At 35.4% G+C, this 21,137-nt stretch overlaps 1 protein-coding gene across 7 annotated transcripts in view; it reads left to right on the forward strand.

The window, feature by feature from the left end:
* Nucleotides 1-21,137, forward strand: part of ZNF148 (zinc finger protein 148) — a 155,764-nt gene that overhangs the window by 92,102 nt on the left and 42,525 nt on the right. For all 7 annotated transcript variants that reach the window (XM_024244200.3, XM_024244199.3, XM_063721668.1 and 4 more), the window contains 3 exon segments: nucleotides 1,071-1,196; nucleotides 10,109-10,232; nucleotides 11,541-11,624. In XM_024244200.3, coding sequence (XP_024099968.1) covers nucleotides 1,071-1,196; nucleotides 10,109-10,232; nucleotides 11,541-11,624 — 334 coding nt within the window.

Genomic DNA, 21,137 nt, shown 5'->3' on the forward strand with positions numbered 1-21,137 from the left:
ACCTCTTCTACACAGCTGTTTTCCACCTTTACACTGTGAATCTGTAAGATGTTCATCATCTTTTACACCATGCTTTTTAGTGTGTTTCTTGAAAATGTAGCCATTAGCACGTTGTACTTAACTGAATTATTCTCAAGGATCTTTACTGTATTTTATAGCCTGAGTTGAAAGTTTCCTGTTTTAAGATTCTTGTTTTACTTCAAGGATAGATTGAAAATGTAGCAGTGAGGAGGGGATGACTGAACACCATCAAATCTGATGAGAACTGACGACAGTACTGTTAGTGATCTTAGAACCTTGGTTTTTCTTTTCTTTCTTTAAGGACAAGTAACTCTGAGAATTGAGATCTGAAAATTGAAGAACATTGTTGAAATCTTAATGTTTCTTCTAGTGTTTCTCTATTATGTAGTTAGCATCATGTCTTGTACAGTGTAGTGGCCTAAAAGTATACTTGCTTCTGTAAACACATATTTGGTGATGGTTTGTTGTAGAGCCCAGGAAAGTACTGGCTAAGATCTTGAGTCATATGACAAAACTGTTGAGCATGAAGATAATTAGATTTTCATTGTTAATTTGTCTTTCTTTTGACAAATTATCTTTTAGAATTTTGTGTGGTTTACTTGATATTTTATAAATACAGAGCCCATCTATAAGTCTAAATACCTCTTTTATTCCCCAGTATTATGTTGATTTTTGGACCTTAACCTTTTTTGTGTGCTTTTAACTTCAGTATCAGTTTCCTTAAATGTGGGAATGAAATTGATGTTACGATTTCCTGACTTCTGCTTGGTCTGATGATCATCTTTTCCCAGGACGTCTTTGATGTTTTTTCTCAGGTAGATTTTTAAAAAAAAATCTGTTTATCCCTCAATTTATGTACTCTCAATTCTTATTACCCACTGCCTATTAATGAATTCTATAGCACTGTATATAGTTAGCACACACACACATAGGTCATCATTCTGGAAGCACCTGTATGTGGGTTTAGCAAAGGATTAAACATAAAATCGCCTTTTGTCACAATGAACTTTTTATTTATGTCTAAAATTGGCTTTTCTTTTTTTAAACAGATAAGTGTAAAGCAGGAAATTACTTTTACTGATGTATCTGAGCAACTGATGAGAGACAAAAAACAAATCAGAGAGCCAGTAGACTTACAGAAAAAGAAGAAGCGGAAACAACGTTCTCCCGCAAAAGTAAGACAATATATTAAGGTGGTAATCACAACCTCTTAATTCCAACTGTTGGTTAATTCTATAGGCAAGAACCTGGCTGGACCCTAAGGCGGATGTAAAAGTCTTGTGTGGTTTAGTAGGAAGGGGTGCATGCCTGCATGGAGGTGGTGGGCCTTGCTTTCAATTTTTCTGCTTCTCTTTTACCATGTTCCTGACTTGTCTAAAAATAAACTTTTCTTTTTCCATATCTTTAACAGATGGCATGCATTGCCCTTTCTTCTCATTTGTATTAGTTTTCCTTATCTTTATATTAAGGTTTCAGGAAAATGTAATACCAGTTATTCATCAGGAAAAGATATAGGATCCCTGTTAATAGGATGTAAACTTCATGAGGGCAGGGACTTAATTTTGTTCACAGCTGTATCCTAAGAGCCTGGAATAGGAGACATAATAGATCCTCAATAAATATTTTATGGGTTAATGAATGGGTTAGTAAATAAACAAGTAACCCAGGCTGAGTGCAGTGGCATGATCATGGCTCACTGCAGCCTCAGTCTCCCAGTCTCAAGGGATCCTCCTGCCTCAGCCTCCTGAGTAGCTGGGACCACAGGCATGTGCCAGCATGCCTGGCTAATTTTTGAATTTCTTACAGAAATGGGGTCTTGCTATGTTGGCCAGGCTAGTCTCAAAGTCCTGGTCTCAAGCCGTCGTCCCACTTCAACCTCCCAAAGTATTGGGATTACAGGCCTGAGCCACCACTCCTGGCCTGTTTTTTTCTCTTTAGTATAGTGATAGCTGAATGTATGCAGCATTTTTGGTATTCCTAGAAATTCTCTGAACTCTCTGCAGCATATTTGCATTTTTATAGTTAAGTCTAATTTTTTTCTTCCCTCATGTGGTGAGAAAGTCCTTTTTAAAAAGATCATACTGTAATATGATTTTTTTGATGGCTTTTTAAAAATTTGTGGTGGTTTGAAATCATAATCATCATTATTATTTATATTTTTGTATACTTTTGGACTTATTAGTGTGTTGGAGCCAGCTTGAGCTGGCTTGCAAGATTTCATTTGCAAACTAGTTGCCAAAACCATTGGTAGCTTATAATTAGCTGTGGTGTGAATATTTACACCCCGGAAATCAGCAAGTGTTTCTGTAGCCCCTGATTCCTTAGCTGGTGGTTAAATATTTGCCAGCATACCACTATTTTGGGGATATATAAATATGCCTACAATAGCAAATTTTGAAAAACATAGAGACTAAAATAACCCATAGTTACATTTCCTAGAGATAACTACTTGGATTTTCTGCCATATTCCCTCTCTATCTTTTTTCAAATTTGTGCAGATAGATATGGAGGTATAATATGGAATAAATTAGCTGATTTTTAACACTTGAAATGTAAGCAATTTTTGTGCTTAAAGTTTTTAATGTTTTTTGTAATCATTTTATTAGCTACATAATCTATTTTTTGATCATGTTATATTTAATGATTGCTTTATTGGACATTATTATGTTGTTTGAAAGTTGTAGTCCTTTTTGTGTTTTAAATCATGCTGCACTTAAAATGTTTGAGTATGTATCTTTGTGCACTGTTGATCAAAGGGTGTGAACTTTTAGAAAGATTTCTTGATAATGTTACTCTTTTCAGAAATGTTATACCAGTTACATTTCTACCTGCAGTGGACCTGAGGTGTATCTGTCTGCATTCTCACTGGTCTTGAGTATCTGACTTTGCTTAAGATGGGAGCCTCATTATAGTTTAAATTTGAATTTCTTTAGTTTCTGGTCACACTAAACTTCTAAAATTTTTGTTGGCATTTTATATTTCATGTTTTGTAAAATTCTCCCTTCTTTTTTTCTTCCCTCTCCGTCCACTTCTTTTCTTGGGGCTTTAATGTTTTTCTCAGTAATTTATGTCATTTTTGGGGGTTCTTTACATTAATGAACAAATCAAGTTCTTCCAATATAGAATAATACCAGGTTTTATGTAAAAAATCATTTCTAAAATCATTTGTGATAGTGATTGATTGTTACTTTGGATTCATTGCTGATCTATGGGGTATCTATTTCAAGTGTACTCTCTTCTTGAAATTCTGACTAAAACCCAGATTATCTTCTCATTGGGTGTTGGACCCTGTATTTGGTGATATGTTCTAGGTATTTGTAAATATAGATTAGGTATTTACAGGCTTTAAGCTGTTTTGCTCATCTAATTTGCGATAAACTCATTTATAATGTATCATTTTAGAATATTTCTAAAGGTATTATTTAAGTATTTATATACCTCTGTAGTGGCCAGATGACAGAGTTGTCCTATTCTAAGTATAGTGTATATAAGAGAATGTTTTAGGGTAGCCCTTTAGAGAAATTCTTAGGAAGATGAAGTGACTAGAAACAATATACAGCAGACAGAGGTGTAAGAATAACAAACAGGCCAGGTACAGTGGCTCACACTTGTAATCCTAGCACTTTGGGAGGCTGAGACGGAAGAATTGCTTGACCCCAGGAGTTCAAGACCATCCTGGGCAACATTGTGGAACTCTGTCTCTGGTTTTGTTTTGTTTCTTTTTTTTAAATAAAGAACGAACAATTATTTTTCAATTGTCCTGGCATGTTACATGTAATGGGATAGGGAATAGTTGTGGACTGTTTTTAACCACTGGTCTGCCATCTCCAGATGAATGGGTTTTTTGTGTCTGGAGTCTTAGAACTTTAAGATATAACCAGTGAGTAATTTTACATTTTCTCAGGAGTGTATATAAAAATTTATGCTTCAGAACTTCCATTAAAGTAATTCATTCTGCTCTTTGGTATGAAGAGAAAGAGAAACTTACCCATGTTTGTAAATCAGTAAGTGTTACTTGTTTTAAATTCCTTAAAAACAATTTTAAGTTCCTCAAAGAATTATGATTTATTATGCCTAGAGGACTCCACTCTTCCCCAGCACCTTTTCCAAATCTTAAAATCTTGCCATTGTGAATATTTTGAGTTTGTGTCACCATTGTGTAGTATTAGATTGGGGATCTGCACAAGAAGTATAACTAATGTGATAGAGTTTTAGTAAAAACATCAGAGCTTATAAACATCCATGTAACTATGGCTCCCTTAAAGTACTGTGTTGTTATGCCATCTTTAGCTGCCATGGATTTTAAGCAATAATTGCCTTCTGAACTTTTCTCATATGGCAAAGCTGAGTCTTTTTTTTTTTTTTTTGGAAAACTTAAGTGCAATGGGAAAGCCTGATCATCTTAAGGTAGGTTTTGACACTTGAAATTTGCCTAAATACACTTGGCAGCATGCCTGATGAAGAGGGTAACTGAGCTGGGGAACATCATCTAGGTCAAGCTATTTGCATCTGTTGTGGGATTAGCTGTTTTAAGAAAGTAAGTTTTCTACATAATAGAAGCTTACACCTTTTAAATATCAAATTTCATTTTATTTTCACCATTTTTTTGGGAAATCTTTAACGTGTTTTCCTTTTAAATATAGTGTATTTGAACATAATTTAGCTTTTAATGTCTTGAAGCTGACATAAACATTTTTTAAAGTCATGTATTGCAGTTGAAGCCCTCTAGGAGAACAGAGATTTTAGGGCTCTCCCCCGCCCACCTGACCCTGAAAATCCTCACTGCTAGACTTTAAGTGTTATACTGCTTATAATCACTTCACTTTTCATTCCTTGGTGACATGCTATTCATTTTTACATTGCTGTATATCTGGGTGGCCACTTAACATCACTTTCCTTTGCCCCTTTGAGTCTGTTTTTGGTGACTGTTACACTCTTAAGCTTGAAAACTTCAAATCTTGACACTAGAAGTTTCTGAATAAATGAGGTATTACTACTGGACTTTGGTATTCACTTGTTATGTGAATTAGAAGGTAACAGTTTCCATCTCAGAAGGGTTTTAGGAAGATCGTTGGGTTAACATTAATGAATTCTAAGAATTTTTTTCAGTAAAATATAACAATATTATCTAAATCCCATGTTGTATATATTATATAGGTCTTATATATTATATAGGTCTTTTCCAACTCCTTAGTAACTGAATGAGAGGATATTTTTAATTACATCTCTTTATTCTGAAATGTATCTCTCTTTTCATTTATTCAACAAATAATTTGAGTGCCTGTTATGTGCCAGGATCTCTCATCAGGTACTGAAGAAAGGAACTGGGTTGTTTGTTGTAACACTTTAGGTGATCTGAATAAAAATTGATTATTCAAAGTTATGCTGAACTGAGGAAGAGCACTTTTCACACATCAAATAGATTATAAATTATATAGAGAATCCTTTCCCAGCAATTTATTATATATTGTTGGTGGCCAGAAAAGATTTTAGATTTTGGTATTAAAAAGATTTAAGATTGAATTATGTAATATAAGGAAAATTTAATGAAAAGAAACAGAGAAGTAGATATACCAGACATTTGTCATGCTTTCTTCTACATGTTACCTTGATTTAGGAAGAAGTACCTTTAAAGATGAACTGATTATAAGACTGAGGATGCAAACAGGAAGTATGGAATAGTAAGAAAATGAAGGACGAAGATTGGCAAAATAATAGAGTTTTATTTATCTAATTTTCCCAGGAAATTGTGTGTCTTGGATAAATTGTTTTTCCATAGAACTGAACCCTAACTTTGAAAAAAAAATCTGATGTAAATCTTTCTTTAGAAAATATCACCTACTTCTTTGCCTAATATTCAGGGAACAGGGAAGAAACAGCCTTTTTCTAAAACCCAGGGTCATTTTGCTGAACATAGTTGTTGTGCCATGCTTATGATACAGTGAATTTCTTGTTCTGGTGCTGTCAAAAGCTTACCATTTAGAAATGAAATTTGGTGATGAGAAAAATCTAGTACTGAGAAACAATAAAAAATCTTGATGAAGAAAAGAAAGTGACAATGTTAGAGTAGGTTATTAACGATGACCAGGACAGTCAAGTTGCCATGATGGGTATTACTCAGGGTGACTTTGTTATTTGTGTATCTTTGGACTTGCACTATTTTCCATTTCTCATTGGATTAAAAGAGTAAAGAGAATTGTCACAGCTGTCATTCTCCATCCCCAGTTGCAGTAGAACGTCTCATAATAGGTGAGAAATGTAAACTCTCTTATCTAAGTTGTCTTTTGAGTTTTGGTGGCTTCGAAGTTGATTTTGATTGATTCAGGAATATATGATAAAAACCTATAGTGTTTAGTTTAAATATGCTTTAATAATTTTAGTAGTACACGTTTGAATGTGAAAAATCATGTCTGCCTTTTAAGAAAACAGAACTTTTTCTCAGTGAGGGGTGTCAGGTTTCATTTATTCAGTGGCAGTGATCCTTATGGAATGAAAAATCTCTGAATTTGAATAGGCAGACCTTAGGGCTTTGCCTGATGAAAATGGGTATATTATTTAAGATAACCTTTACCATATGTGTATATTTAGGTAGCTGGCTGGTAATAGATTTGTCTTAAAACAGAAAATATGTCACAATGGATATGAGATTAAGCAGATTAACTGAGAAATTCCATTTGATACTCAATTTTTTTCTATAAAATCTTGCTTTAAATTTACTGAACAGATAAGAAAAAAAAATCTAGTGTGTTGAGAATTAGAGTATTACTGATTTCTCCACTTGCTAAAGCCTGATTGCTTGGTCTGTGTAATATACCATATTTCTCCTGAAGTAGCAATGACAAGGGGCAAGATAAAGCATCTGAAGATGTCTAGCAGGCATCTTAGAATTTAAAATTTTAAACATAAAATTCTTCAATTGTAATGGTGTTCATATGTTGGGGAAAAAAGAAAAGCAAAAATGTTTTATGGAACCAGTTGCAGGTAAGACTGCTAATCTCTAAGGCAAACACACTCAGCTGGTAGATCACATTCTACTAAAAGATCTTGAAAAGGTGTGAGCAAGAAAAGAAGGCAAGTCTATACCGGGAAAGAAAATTTTGCCTGCATTAATGTGCTATTTGTGTTCTGCTAAGGGATTTTATTCTTTGCCTACCCGCTTCTCTCACTACTCAGTTACCTGAAGACTAAAAAGTTGAAAAGTAAAGTATTGCTTTTAGCAACAAATTTAAAAAACAATAAAGTGGTAAGCTAGGAGGAGTAATTGTTATGGACAGCAGGCAGCCAGGTCCTTTGACAGGTATAGAGTCTCCACTATGCTCCAGATACCATTTTGAACACTGAGATTATAAGGGTGAATAAAAATCAGTTGGATATATTTAAAACAGGTTACAAATTGGAAGGGCCATTGATGCTCGTCTGAGTCAAGATGAGTTTACTGTATGTCCTTTAAACAAAGATGTTTGTTACTCTGGCCTAAAGAAAGTAAGGAAAATATAAAATGTCCAAGAATTTGGTGTTTCAGTCTTTGAACTTAAAAAAAGCTGGATTTTCCTGTGTGTTTATCCACAAGGCAGTGGTAGCTGTTTCATCCACAAAATTCACCTTGAATTAAGGCTTGAATCTACAATGAAAGGCAGCAGTACCTCCAGTGCCAGAAAACAATGACCTAGAACTCCTTAACTCTTCATAAAAGGGCTTTGTACAGTCAAGGATTACATCCGTTTCACATTAAGCAACTTGGGCCAGATTTGTTCTTTGCAAAGGAAAGATTTGCAACTTTCCTTGCAGTTGCTATGCCACAGAAAGCTATTGAAGTGCCATGTTTTTTGGCAGTTGGATTTTCTTATTTGTTATCAACATACATGAAAAAAAATACCTGGTGCTGTCTTGTTTTTAGTTCCATTTTATATAAGTATTTAACATCTTTTTGTTTGTTTTATGTTGAAAATATTGAGTCATGTTTTAAAAGATTTTGTGTGTTTTCCTTTTGCACAGTGTTAACTTGCTTATTATTATGTGACTTGGAGGGGTTGAAAAAATTTAAAACTGACTGGCCCAGAGATGAAGCTTTCCACTTTCTTTGACTCTCCTCAGGAAGCTGTGACACCCACTTGCATTCTCCTGCCAAATGTTTCCCTTCCATGACTTTGGTGCATAGACTTTGAAGCATTGTTGACCACATTGGCTGTTTGCCCAGAATCCGAATGCCCTGTATGATTTGCATAATAATTACCACTGATCTGCATATAGTATAGGCTGAACTGTCTTCTTGAATTTAAAGTAAAAATGTTTTAAGGATTAAAGCCTTTTTCCCTTACCTACTGCCCTTTTCTAGGTTTGAGAAGGGGTCATAGCTGTGTGTTTGCAGGCCCTAATCAGTTTCCACAGTTCTTTGTATTTATTTCCCAGATTTCTCTACCTATGTTGGACAGTTTCTTAGCTCCCATTCTGTATGCCCATACCTACAGCATTGTTTCCCTCTCACTGGCCATACCCCTCCTGATCAGATCTTCTAGTTTTCTTTGCTGCTTCAGCATAATATTCTGCCTTTTTTTTTTTTTTTTTTTGCTTTCGTCAGTAATGAAAAAGGAATCATTATTTTCACTCTTCCACATGTCTGATGAAAGGCAATTTTTTTTTTTTTTTTTTTGAGACAGTTTTTGCTGTATTGCCCAGGCTGGAGTGCAGTGGCATGATGATGGCTCACTGCAGCCTTGACCTCCTGGCCCAAATGATCCTCCCATCCTCAGCCTCCCAAGTAGCTGGGAGTGCAGGTGTGTTCCACCACACCTGGCTAATTTTTGTATTTTTGTGGAGATGGGGTTTCCTCATTTTGCCCAGGCTGGTCTCGAACTCCTGAACTGAAGTGAGCCACCCACCTCAGCCACCCAAAGTGCTGGGATTACAGGCTTGAGCCACCATGCCTGGCCAAAAGGCAGCTTAATGTTGCACATTGAACAAGTTGTTGATAAATTGGAATACATGCAGCCTAAGGTGAGTTTCTCTCTGGTGCCATCCAGACCAGGCTCACAATACTGTTAATCTCAATAAGCCCAGAAAGACAAGGTTGCTTTCTTTGTCTCTTGTCTTCCTTCTTTTTACCCACTTCTATTTAAAAAAAAACTGAATGTATAAGTACTGAATAATTTTCTTATTCAGTACTTATGCCCCAGATGGACCCCATACTCACTTCTAATTTATTTATTTGACAAATATTCTTAGGAATATGTTTAACAATAATTTAGTAGTTCTAGAATAACCTTAGTGATCCTAGACTGAAACAGACCATAAATTCTACCATATTATAACTTGAAAACTTAGTGTTTTTTTTTTTTTTAGTAATAGGTAGCCACTTACATTGTTCAAAAAAATGTGTTAAGTGGACAGTGTAAAACTTCCCTCCCATTTTATCTCTTGTCTGCCCAGTTCCCCAGCCATCACAATCAAGGTTATACACTTCTACATATATATCCTTCTCAAGTAGTTTTTATGCCTATGCAAATATATATTCCTATATGTACCTTTTATATACAAAAGTTAGCAAAATTATACACTGGGTTCTAAAGTTTGCCTTTTTTTTTTTTTTAACTTAACAAATCCTGACATGCGTTTCATATAAGTATATAGAGAGCTTTGTCATTTTATTTCACAACCACATAATATTAAATTGTATTCATTTTCCATGATTTATTTAATTAACCCCATACCGACTGATATTAGATCATGGCTAAAGGCTTTTTTCCTGCATATATGAGAATTTGAAATTGACAATATACCTGTGCTCACCCTTACTGAACACTTAGGAACTCCATCACGCATCAGCATTACAGAGAAGGCCGTGATGAGATCTTACTTAACCAGCTTCCAAGGTTTTATTAGTGATTTTTGCTCATTCTGAGTCACATTGTACTTTCCTACAGTTAATGATAATATTATTCTAATAGTCTTTTCAAGATTATTTAAAAACAAAATATTTCATAATCTGTGGTGACCGTTGTTTGCATTATATTTTTTTAAATTACTATTTAATTACGTTTTTAAAACTTATTTCTTTTGTTTTTGCCTTTTTTTTTTTTTTTTGAACTAGATCCTTACAATAAATGAGGATGGATCACTTGGTTTGAAAACCCCTAAATCTCACGTTTGTGAGCACTGCAATGCTGCCTTTAGAACGAACTATCACTTACAGAGACATGTCTTCATTCATACAGGTATTTCTTTAATTAAAATGGGCTTGTGGCCATTAAAGTTATTATCTTTGTTATTTTCATCTTCGTGTAACCGTCGTTCATTCCTAAGACCATAGCTAATCTGGCATTCCAAATCAGAGATTTTGTAGGCCAGAATGTCAGAAGGAATCCAGGAAAAACTCTTAAGTGAGAAAACAATTAGCATGGATGTGTAAAATTAATTAAATAGTCTTAATTGGAAACCTGTTTGGCTTAATGTGCTCCATTTAGCTAGAGAAACGATTAAAGAATGTATTATTAAAAGCCTGTTTATCAGCGTTCATTTTTTTTGTGTGCAAAATGTCCAGGCAGAGTTTAAAACATGGATTTGGAAATCAAATATAAATAAATGATAGCTAAGATAATGAAATTGTAGAGGACAGTATTAAAGATGACAGACCTTTGGGTAAACAAACTAGACATGTAAGATGAAATGAGGAAGAAAAACAGTTATAAGGGAGATTTAATGAACTAGGAAAATAGTGTCCCAGAAGCTAGTAGAAGATAGAATTCCAAGCAGGGTGTGACCAACAGTGCCAGTGCCCTAGGAGGATAGAGGTTAGAGAACCAAGAAAAAAATCTTCGGAATAAATAGCAAGGAGATCACAAGTAGCTTTTCAGAAAGCAGAGTATAAGGGTTAAACCACAAGTGGGCAGTGAAGAATTTGACTTAGAGTAGACTACTCTTTTAAGGAGGTGTAGTGAAAGGGAAGGAGAGAAAGTACTAAGGTAGAAGTGTTCCAGGACTGAAACAAGGTTTCTCAGCATAGAGCAGGCCAGAGAATACTTTCCTTAAAAGGAAAAGCCCCAGCAGAGAGAGAAAGTTTGAAGAGACAGGATCTTTTAAAAAAGGGGTGTTTAGAAAGTTCTGAAGGTTCTGAAGAAAATATGTAAAAGGGCATAAATGGATGGTTAACTAGGGATAAAACAGGATGGCCGCACCTTCTTCCAGATAAAAAGGAAGAAAAGATGTTTAAGACACGTGAGAACCTGTAGTTCTTTCTCACCCCATGATGTTAAAATTCAATTTTAAATTGTTTTATTTATTTCCTTTTCCCCCCTTGAATATATAGATCAAATTTAATCTCATTTTTATGTGATTGTGAGAATATGAATTTTTAAATCCTGAGAAAAAAATTGAGAGGACATAAAATTCTGTTAATAACATCAAAAATTTGTATGGTTAAAAATCAAAATTTGGGCATCTAAGATTTTTCTTTCCTCAGAAACAGTAACTAAAAACTGTTGTTTTATTCAGTAACTAATTTGTGGATGTGAAATTATTTTAAGGTGAAAAACCATTTCAATGTAGTCAGTGTGACATGCGTTTCATACAGAAGTACCTGCTACAGAGACATGAGAAGATTCATACTGGTGAGTGTTAACCACCCTTACTAGGTTCATTACAATTATTATTTCAAATAGAGGGAAGAATTTTTAATAAGTGGCAGTGACTTGCTGCCATTTCCATTGGTTTAGACTATAAATCACAGGTTATCTTTTTTCTCCCTTCAATAAATCAATGTTAACTGTTAAGACTTAACTTTAATGTCCAAGTCCAAGAAATTGCTTTGAAATAGAGTTGCATAATAACCTAAAATATATGTTTAAAGTCACAAAAGGAAGGAAGATTTTCTGAAATTGCTATTTCCTTCGGTGTTTACTAAGCTTAAAATTATCATTAATTAGTCTGGGGTAGGAAGCAAATTCCTGACTCCTAAAGCAGCAGTACAATTCATTCTCTTTCTTTCCATTTGATGTATATACCTTACCCTATCAGTAGACATGTAATCTTAAAAAATTGAGAACTGCCAGTTTCTCAGTCAAGTTATTAATGATTTAGAAATTAAATATTGTAGAGGATCACTATAAAGGAACACATACTTTAAAAACCTAAGTCTCATTTTATTTGCATCTATTTTTGCCAATGGTAAAACCAACTTTTATAAGTAACTTTGATTTAGTAGTCTGTTGACTTAGCCTTTGTTGCCTCTAAGCATGTTGAAAAGTGTTTCTTTAGAATTGATTTCCAGTGTTTTGCTTTTTGTGATGGAATAAAAGCAGAGTTGGTAAATTTGTATAACTTTGAATTTTACATTTGAATAGAATTGAGAATTGTGATAATATGAGAATATTGAAAATATTAAAGTTCTTCATATTTTTCTGTTTTAAGTACTCAAGCAAGTACCTGCCCAGTGTTGTTATTTAGATGTGTTCTCATGGGAACTGCAGTATTTGTGAAAGGACAGTTTGTCATATAGAAACAACCTTTTCTGTCTGATAACATTTTTTTCAGTTTTCTTTGCCCCTAAAAAGAAGCATGAATGTGTCTGGTCTGCTTAAATAAAACTTTAACTGGGCTGGGCGCGGTGGCTCATGCCTGTAATCTCAGCACTTTGGGAGGCTGAGGCGGGCGGATCACCTGAGGTCAGGAGTTTGATACCAGCCTGACCAACATGGAAGAAACCCCGTCTCTACTAAAAATACAAAATTAGCCGGGTGTGGTGGCACATGCCTGTAATCCCAGCTACTCGGGAGGCTGAGGCAGGAGAATTGCTTGAACCCAGGAGGCGGAGGTTGCGGTGAGCCGAGATCGCGCCATTGCACTCCAGCCTGGGCAATAAGAGTGAAACTCCGTCTCAAAAATAAATAAAATAAAATAAAATAAAATAAATAAATAAATAAATAAAAACTTTAACTGTGCAACATGTCTGTATGCTTGGATGTTCTACTTTTTAACAATCATTTTGCACATTACTCATTTCAGTTTTTTAAGTAAACATGTATTCATCTCTTTTTGTTAGAAGGGGCTATACTAGGCACTGTGGGGGAAAGAAATTTATAGATTTTGTGTGACTTAATAGCTAAATTTAAATTCCTATATAACAATAAAACCTGATCAGATACAGATGAAAGTGATTATTTTTGTGTGTTCTTAATATCTAGTAGGTTTTGATATTTTACTCATTCATTCAACAAAAATTTATTGAGCATCCAGTGATTTTCAAGCACCAGAAATAGATAACATAAGGCAGTTTCTTTCTTTGGAGTTTACGTTCTTGTGGAAAAACACATATATAAGCAAGCACAGTGCAGTTAAGTGTTGTAGAATTTTATACAAAATTCTCAAGATACTATTGTGCCCTGAGGAAGAGACACATGTGCTGTCCATTTTTAGGGAAGGTGTCACGGAAAAGCTACATGAGGCTAAGTTAAGAATATATGTGTGTGGGTGGGTGTGTATCTGAAAAAAATATTTTTGAAACAGTGCTTACCTTCATTGCACTGTGATATTTTGTGTGTGTGTATGAATTCTTTTTTTAAAAAAGTGCTGGTCACAATCCTGTAATCAACTGCACTAGACCATGGGGAATCTTGGATTTAAGCAGAGTATAATGGGTTGTTAATATTTATTTAGAATTTACTAAGTACCAGAAAACTGTGTTAAATATCTCATTTAGTCCTCACATTAATCTTGAAAGGCAGGAGTTATTACTATCCCCATTTTATAGATGAGGAGGTAGTAAGAAGTGCACATAAGTTAAGGAACTTTCCCAAATGTATATATCTAATAAATGATGGAACCAAGATTTCAGCTCAAGCCTCTGTGATTCCAGAGTACACATGTGAAATCACTGGCTATGCAGAATGGGACTAGAAGCAGAAAGTTATATTTGTGCCTTTTTGAGTTTTTCTTGCTCTGTCACTAAGCCAATTATGGCTTAGCCTTCCGATAAGTATAGTAGCATCTAAAAGTGATAGAAGCAAAGGCTGGAGTTCTCATATTAGAGAGAACAGTGTAGAAGAAGATAAGGAGTTGAGAGGAACCAGGGCAAAGCAATCACTAGGGTTCCTTAACAAAGAAAAGTTCTTTTGAAGAAAGAATCAATTCTGCCCTATTGTTCCCTCCCCGCTAGGTGGAACTGATATAAGGGGATAGTTTTCCCTTCTTTACTTCCTATTCTTGATCTTTTTATAGATTCTTTTTAAAGACAGTAAAATGTTTTTTGTTAAACCTATTTGGGAATATATATCTAGAACCACAAATAGGTCTCCGTCATTTATTATTCTGTTATTACTGTTCTTCCTTTCATTTTCTAAATGACTTTTATTTTTGGAGGAGGGTAGTGCTCTAAAGTTTGCCCATGTGAAGGCTTTCTTTCTTTGTAGGCCCTTAGTTTAGAAGAATGCATTTGAATAGTTATGGCATTAAAAAAGATTTTCCATATTTTTATCCATTTTTAAATTGTCAAATGAGTAACGAGTCACCTAACTGACCCTCAAAGGTTGGTGAAAACCATCTGCCCTGAAAGGCTCCATTTTCCATACATCCTTCCTTCTCCCTTTAGGTCTCATTGTACTGTCTCCTCCTGGTCCCTCAAGCCTCCAAGCCCATTCTCTGCCCCTTTGCAACATGGTTAAAAATCATTATTTGCTTGATAGCTGTGGCCAACAATAAAGAAACGTGTGTCTTATTAAAACCAAGAACATCGTTGATTTGGTTTCAAAAGGAAAAATTTTTAAAGTGCTCTAGACAGGCTATTATTTAATTCCATTTCCTAAATTTGGGCTTGTCTATGAAATACCATTTTAAGGGAGAGTACTTTTTCATCCAGAGGCCGATCCCTGAAATTCTGGTTTAAGCTTTATTCCTTTAGACTACGGCACTGAAAACTGCCACATTGTAAATATCCTCAGGACTGCTATTTTTGGCAGTTATGGGAGATTTGCCTTTTTTGTGAATATTACAGATCCTGTATTTAGGTGATGTTTTGGATGTGAGAGAGAAGATGAGGATTTGAGGCTAAGGTCGAAGATAATTATAATTGATCACTTTGTTTAGGGCCAGGATTACTGATCAAGTGCATATCAAGGTTAAACATTTATCATCATTGGCAGATTTCCTTGTGGATCAAGTGCTTTTGTCTGATGTGCCCTTTCCTTCTCCAAGGTGCCTATTTTAAAAATGCATATATAGAATAAATGTTAGAATGGCATATATCCATAGTTGTGTTATTTTCTTCTCACCTTGTGAACATTTTACTCTGAGAAACTGCCAGTCTTATCACCAAGAGGGATTGAGGAGTAAAAAACTTAAGTACCATTTTTAATTTTATTTTTGTAAATTCCTCTAAATAGCCACAGAATACCTATCCTGATGTTCTGTTATACAAATTATGGTTGCTTTTTAGTTATGCCAGTTTTCATAATTTATTTTTTATTTCAATTAGTAAAAATGTTACGAAGCTATTTCTATAGGGAAGTTTTTATAAATGATTCTCCTCCCGGCGGGGTGCGGTGGCTCACGCTGTAATCCCAGCACTTTGGGAGGCCACGGCAGGCAGATCACGAGGTCAGGAGTTTGAGACCAGCCAACATAGTGAAACCTGATCTCTACTAAAAATACAAAAATTAGCCAGGCGTGGTGGCACATGCCTTTAGTCCTAGCTACTCGGGAGGCTGAGGCAGGAGAATCACTTGAACCTGGGAGGCGGAGGTTGTGGTGAGCCGAGCATGCCATTGCACTCCAGCCTGGGCAACAGAGTGAGAGTCCGTCTCAAAAAAAAAACAAACAAAAAAAGATTCTCCTCCCAAAAACAAAAGAGATTTTTTGAAAAAACTAAATCACTCAGAATTATATATGTTCACTAGGTTTCTTTTTCCATAAGGTTCTTTTTTAAGCCTTTAGTTCTTAGATGTATACAGCTCTCTCTGTAAAAATATAAAAACACTGTAAAACCTGTCATCTAAGTTAGTGTTCTTCATGCCTGAAAACACAGCAGTCCTCTTTTCCTCTTTACTATGACTTTTATTCACAACTGTATTAAATAGCTATATTAAATAGTTGAATAATAACAGCATTCTTATTTTTGTAAACCAGTTGGGCTAATGGGGTGGGGTTAGAGAGAATGTTGATTTACTCTTGACTAACTTAGCGTAACCCTTTATATTTCCCTTAGTATGGTTCAGTTATTGATAAAAATTAGTTTTCCACTCACGTTTTTCAAGCCCTAATTTATAGTTAATTAGCTCTAATAGAGAAGTCTTATGAAAGAAAATGTTAAAGACCTACTTAGAGTTTAACTCTTAATTTGTGAGGATGAAGGAAATGAGTACTGTTTGTATAACTGAGAATGTTATGTGCACTACAAGCTCCTGGCGTTGTGATTGCTGAAGCCCAGACTGCACTGGCATGGACAGAGCTTGCCAAGGAAGTATTAAGCAGAGAAGTATGGATTGCTGTGGCTGACATTTTCTCCTTTAACAAAGCTTTTAGAAACCAATTTTTTTTTTAATCTGCAAAGCTGTTAATAATTCATACTAAAAGATTGGTTATACATAAAACATATAAAAGTTTAACTATATATCAAAATATCTCAGAAAAGACAATAAAAGAGATCATTTATTAAAGTGTGGTGTAATTGTGTATATAAATTGATAAAAACCTGATATATATAAAAATATTAAACCATACTTAAATTTTTTTTTTGTTTAGGAGGATAGGAGAAATCATCCAGAAGATTGATTCCATTTTATTATTATGTCTTACAACAGAAATATGGCAAATCAGAGGCTTTATAATGAAAGTTGCCCAGTTTTCAATTAAGTGTATATATTTTATGTATGAGTATCCCTACCCCTCAAATCTATATAGAATGTTCTTTGTTAGTTCATAGCAGCTATATTTTAAAAAGATGTTTAGCATTTGTTTTAACAAGTCTTTAACAAATTGAGACTTGGTTGAAGTGGTCTCATTCTTACATATAGTCGTTGAGTGAATGAACATGTGAATCATGTGACTCACAATTTGATGAAGCATATGTCAGATTTCCAACACAATGGTGCAGACAACCTGTGCTTTAGAATTTCATTGAAATAGACCAGACAGAATTCAGATTGGTGGCTTCATGGAAGAGATAGAACTTAAGTGACCTCAAGAGTGAATTTGATTTAGGCTTTGTAATCCATGTGTTGCATGGGAGTCAGGTGTCATCACAGGAGCCATAGGTAGTAAAGCAAAGGCATGATGGAAGCCAGGACCAGAAGGAAAATCTACAGTGTACTGAAGGAAGTTGGGAATCGTTGGGCAAGAATAGGTAAACAGATACTCATAATCAATTCAGAAACACACACAGGGTAGCAAGTTAAAACTGAGGCAGACAGGCAAACACCCAGACAGTTGCAGATGCTCGACAAGAGGCCAAGCAGTGTGTCATATATCCTGGCTTAAAAGAACCAGAAGGAGGCAGGTAGTTCATTGCAGTTTAAAAAAACCTAGCAATTCCTAAGAATTCATGATTATCATAAGCCTAGTGATACTCAAGTAAATTTATTGAGTACCTGTTCTCCACCAAGCACTGTAACCCAATACATAAATTATCTCACTTTATCCACACAGCAGTCCTGTGAGGAGGGTACTGGTATTCTTGTTTTACAGATAAGGTTCAAAATGATTAAGTCACCTCCCTCAGTGCGTATAACTGGTAAATAACAATCTCGCTCTTCAAAGTTTGTGCCCTTAACCAATATGCTGTTGAAAGGGTAGATCAAACACCAAGGAAATTTCGAAGTGACATCAACTTTTGGTTTTAACCAGGGAGATTTTTATTTTGTTCAGGTAAGGGCAAAGCCAGTCCTGGACCTGGCCTGTAGCCTGTATGTATGTAGCCTTCTATGCTTCACTGAAATTAAGTCTGTGGGTGTAGGGGTAAGACCGGATTTCACAATGGAGTGGGCAGAGGCAAGATGTGCATGTAAATGGCCATTCTGAGGAAAGCAGGAAGGATGGGGAGAGTGGGGGTGAGGAGATAAGTCTAGAAAGCTTGATTTTGGAATTGCATTGTCTAGCTTTGATGCTAAGCTAAGGAATGTCAGATTTATCTTGTAAAGCATTATAAGATACCAAGGCATTTAAATGCCATGTTAAAAAAATACTGTTTTGTGAGGAAAGATGGAAATTTGGAAAATAAGTTACTGTTTTGTTAATCATAACTAATATGAAGAAAATTGTATGGTATTTAATATTTTTATGCTAAAATATTTACTCATAGTTACAAATGTATTAATCAAATTTAGATATTTAAATTTTTTTTAAAACAAATGGAACAACATAGTTAGGCTTTAAGGAATGTAATATTACTTTAGTTTTGGTCAGTTTGAGAAGTAGGCAAAACTTAAATACTTTTTTTGTTTTCAGAGATGAAGTCTCCCTCTGTTGCCTAGGCTGGAGTGCAGTGGCATGATCATGGCTCACTGCAGCCTTCACCTCCTGGGCTCAAGCAATCCTCCCGCCTTAGCTTCCTTGAGTTTCTGGGACTACAGGTGTGCAGCAGCATGCCTGGCTAAAGTTACTTTTCACAGTAGTTTCTTATTTTTCTTATTTGACCATAGTATGGTTTGGTTTGCCTTTTTAAAATATTTTCAAAAACCGTAGAAAACATACTCTGAAACAAGATAAGTTTCTCTACTCTTTGACTTGTTAACCTACCTTCCTTTAATATAGGGCCCCCTGAAAAATTATTTTACATTCTGCAGAAGATGAAACATTCATTCAGTTGGGTGTAGATATAATGCTTTGCTTTACAAATTATTTCACACCATATTCTTTTGGAAAAATACTCAATTACTTCTTTAAACTCAAACTCCTGAAGACCTCAGGATTTTTGAATATTGGAAGCACACCACCATGCCTGGGTAATCTTTTTTAATTTTTTGTATTTTTTTTTAGAGATGGAGTCTCTCTATGTATCCCAGGCTAGTCTGGAACTCCTGGGCTCAAGTGATCCTCCAATTTTGGCCTCCCAGAGTGCTGGGATTATAGGAGTGAGCCATTGTGCCTAGCTTCAGTGTGCATTTTTAATTATTCCAGAAAATATACTCAGTTTACTCTTAATTACCTAGGAGTGAATTGACAAGGTCATAGGTTAATTATTAAACATTTTTTTAATTAAAATTTTTACTTTAGATTCAGGGGGTACATATGCAAGTTTCTTACAAGGGGATATTGCATGATTCTGAGATTTGGGCTTCTATTAATCCTGTCACCCAGACAGTGAACATAGTACCCAATAGGAAGTTTTTCAGGCCTTTCCCCCATTCCTCCTCTTCTTCCTTTTGGAGTCCCTAGTGTCTGTTGTTCCCATTTTTTACGTCTGTATGTACCCAAGATTTAACTCCCACTTTTAATTGGGAACATGTGTTATTTGGTTTTCTATTTTTTATGTTAATTCACTTAGGGTGATGGACTCCAGCTGCATCCATGTCGCTGCAAAAGACATGATTTTGCTCCTTTTATGGCTGTGTAGTATTCCATGGTGTATATGTACCACATTTTCTTTATCCAGTCCACTGCTGATGGATACCTGTGTTGATTTTGTGTCTTTGCTTTTGTGAATAGTGCTGCCATAAACGTATGAGTGCATGTGTCATTCGGTAGAATTTTTTTTTTTCCTTTGGGTATGTACCCAGTAATGGGATTGCTGGGTCAAATGGTAGTTTTATTTTTACTTCCTTGAGAAATCTCCAGACTGCTTTTCACAGTTGCTGAAATAATTCACATGTCTACCAATAATGTATAAGTGTTCCCTTTTCTCTGTAGCTTCACCAACATATGTTATTTTTTGACATTTTAATAATAGCCCTTCTTAGGGGTGTGAGATAGTATCTCATTGTGGTGTTCATTTTTTTTTTTTTTAAGATGGTGTTGCTATGTCACTTAGGCTGGTGTGCGATGGCATGATCTGGGCTCACTGTGGCCTCAACCTCCCGGGCTCAAGTGATCCTCCCACCTCAGGCTTCTGAGTAGCTGGGACTGCAGGTGCACACCACCACTCCCAGCTAATTTTTCCTTTTTTTTTTTTTTTTTTTTGTAGAGACCGGGCTTCACCATGTTGCCCAGGCTGGTCTCAAATTGCTGGGCTCAAGCGATCCACCTGCCTTAGCCTCCTAAAGTACTGGGATTACAGGAATAAGCCACTGTGCCTGACCTTTTTCATATGTTGACTGCTTGTATGTCTTATTTTGAGAAGTGTCTGTTCTCATGTCCTTTGACCAGTTTTTAATGGGGTTGTTTTTTGCTTGTTGATTTAACTGCCTTATAGGTTCTGGATATTAGTTTCTTGTTGAATGCATAGTTCGTGAATATTTTCTCCCATTCTGTAGGTTGTCTGTTTACTCTGCTGATTCTTTTGCTATGCAGAAACTCTAGTTTCTTTAGGTCCCACTTGTCTTTTTGTTGCAGTTTTTTTTGTAGAGATCAGGTCTTGCCATGTTGCCCAGGCTGGTCTTGAACTCCTGGCCTCAAGCAGTCCTCTTACTTTGGCCTCCCAAAGTGCTAGGATTGCAGGTATGAGCCACTATGCCCTGCCTGTCAGTTTTCATTGTTGTTGCAATTGCGGGACTTAGTCATAAATTCTTTGCCAAGGCTTATGTCTGGAAGGGTATTTCCTAGGTTTTCTTCCAGGATTTTTATAGTTTTTGTCTTACATTTAAGTCTTTAATTTGTCTTGCATTAATTTTTGCATATGGTGATAGGTAGAAGTCCACTTTCATTCTTTTGGATATGGTTAGCTAGTTTCAGCTGCACCATTTATTAGGGGTCTTTTCCCCATTGATTATTTTTTGCCAACTTTCTTGAATATCAATTGGTTGTAGGTGTGCAGCTTTTTTTTCTGGGTTCTCTATTCTGTTCCATTGGTTTGTGTATCTATTTTTGTACCAGTACCATGCTGTTTTGGTTACTGTAGCCTGTAGTATAGTTTGAAGTCCTGGTTTTGTTCTTTTTTGGCTAGGATTGCTTTGGCTTTTGGGGCTTTTTTTTTTTTTTTTTTTTTTTTGGTTCTATATACATTTTAGAATAGTTTTTTCTATGTCTGTGAAAAATGATGT

The sequence above is a fragment of the Pongo abelii genome, chromosome 2 (assembly GCF_028885655.2).
Source record: "Pongo abelii isolate AG06213 chromosome 2, NHGRI_mPonAbe1-v2.0_pri, whole genome shotgun sequence".
Taxonomy (NCBI): Eukaryota; Metazoa; Chordata; class Mammalia; order Primates; family Hominidae; genus Pongo; species Pongo abelii.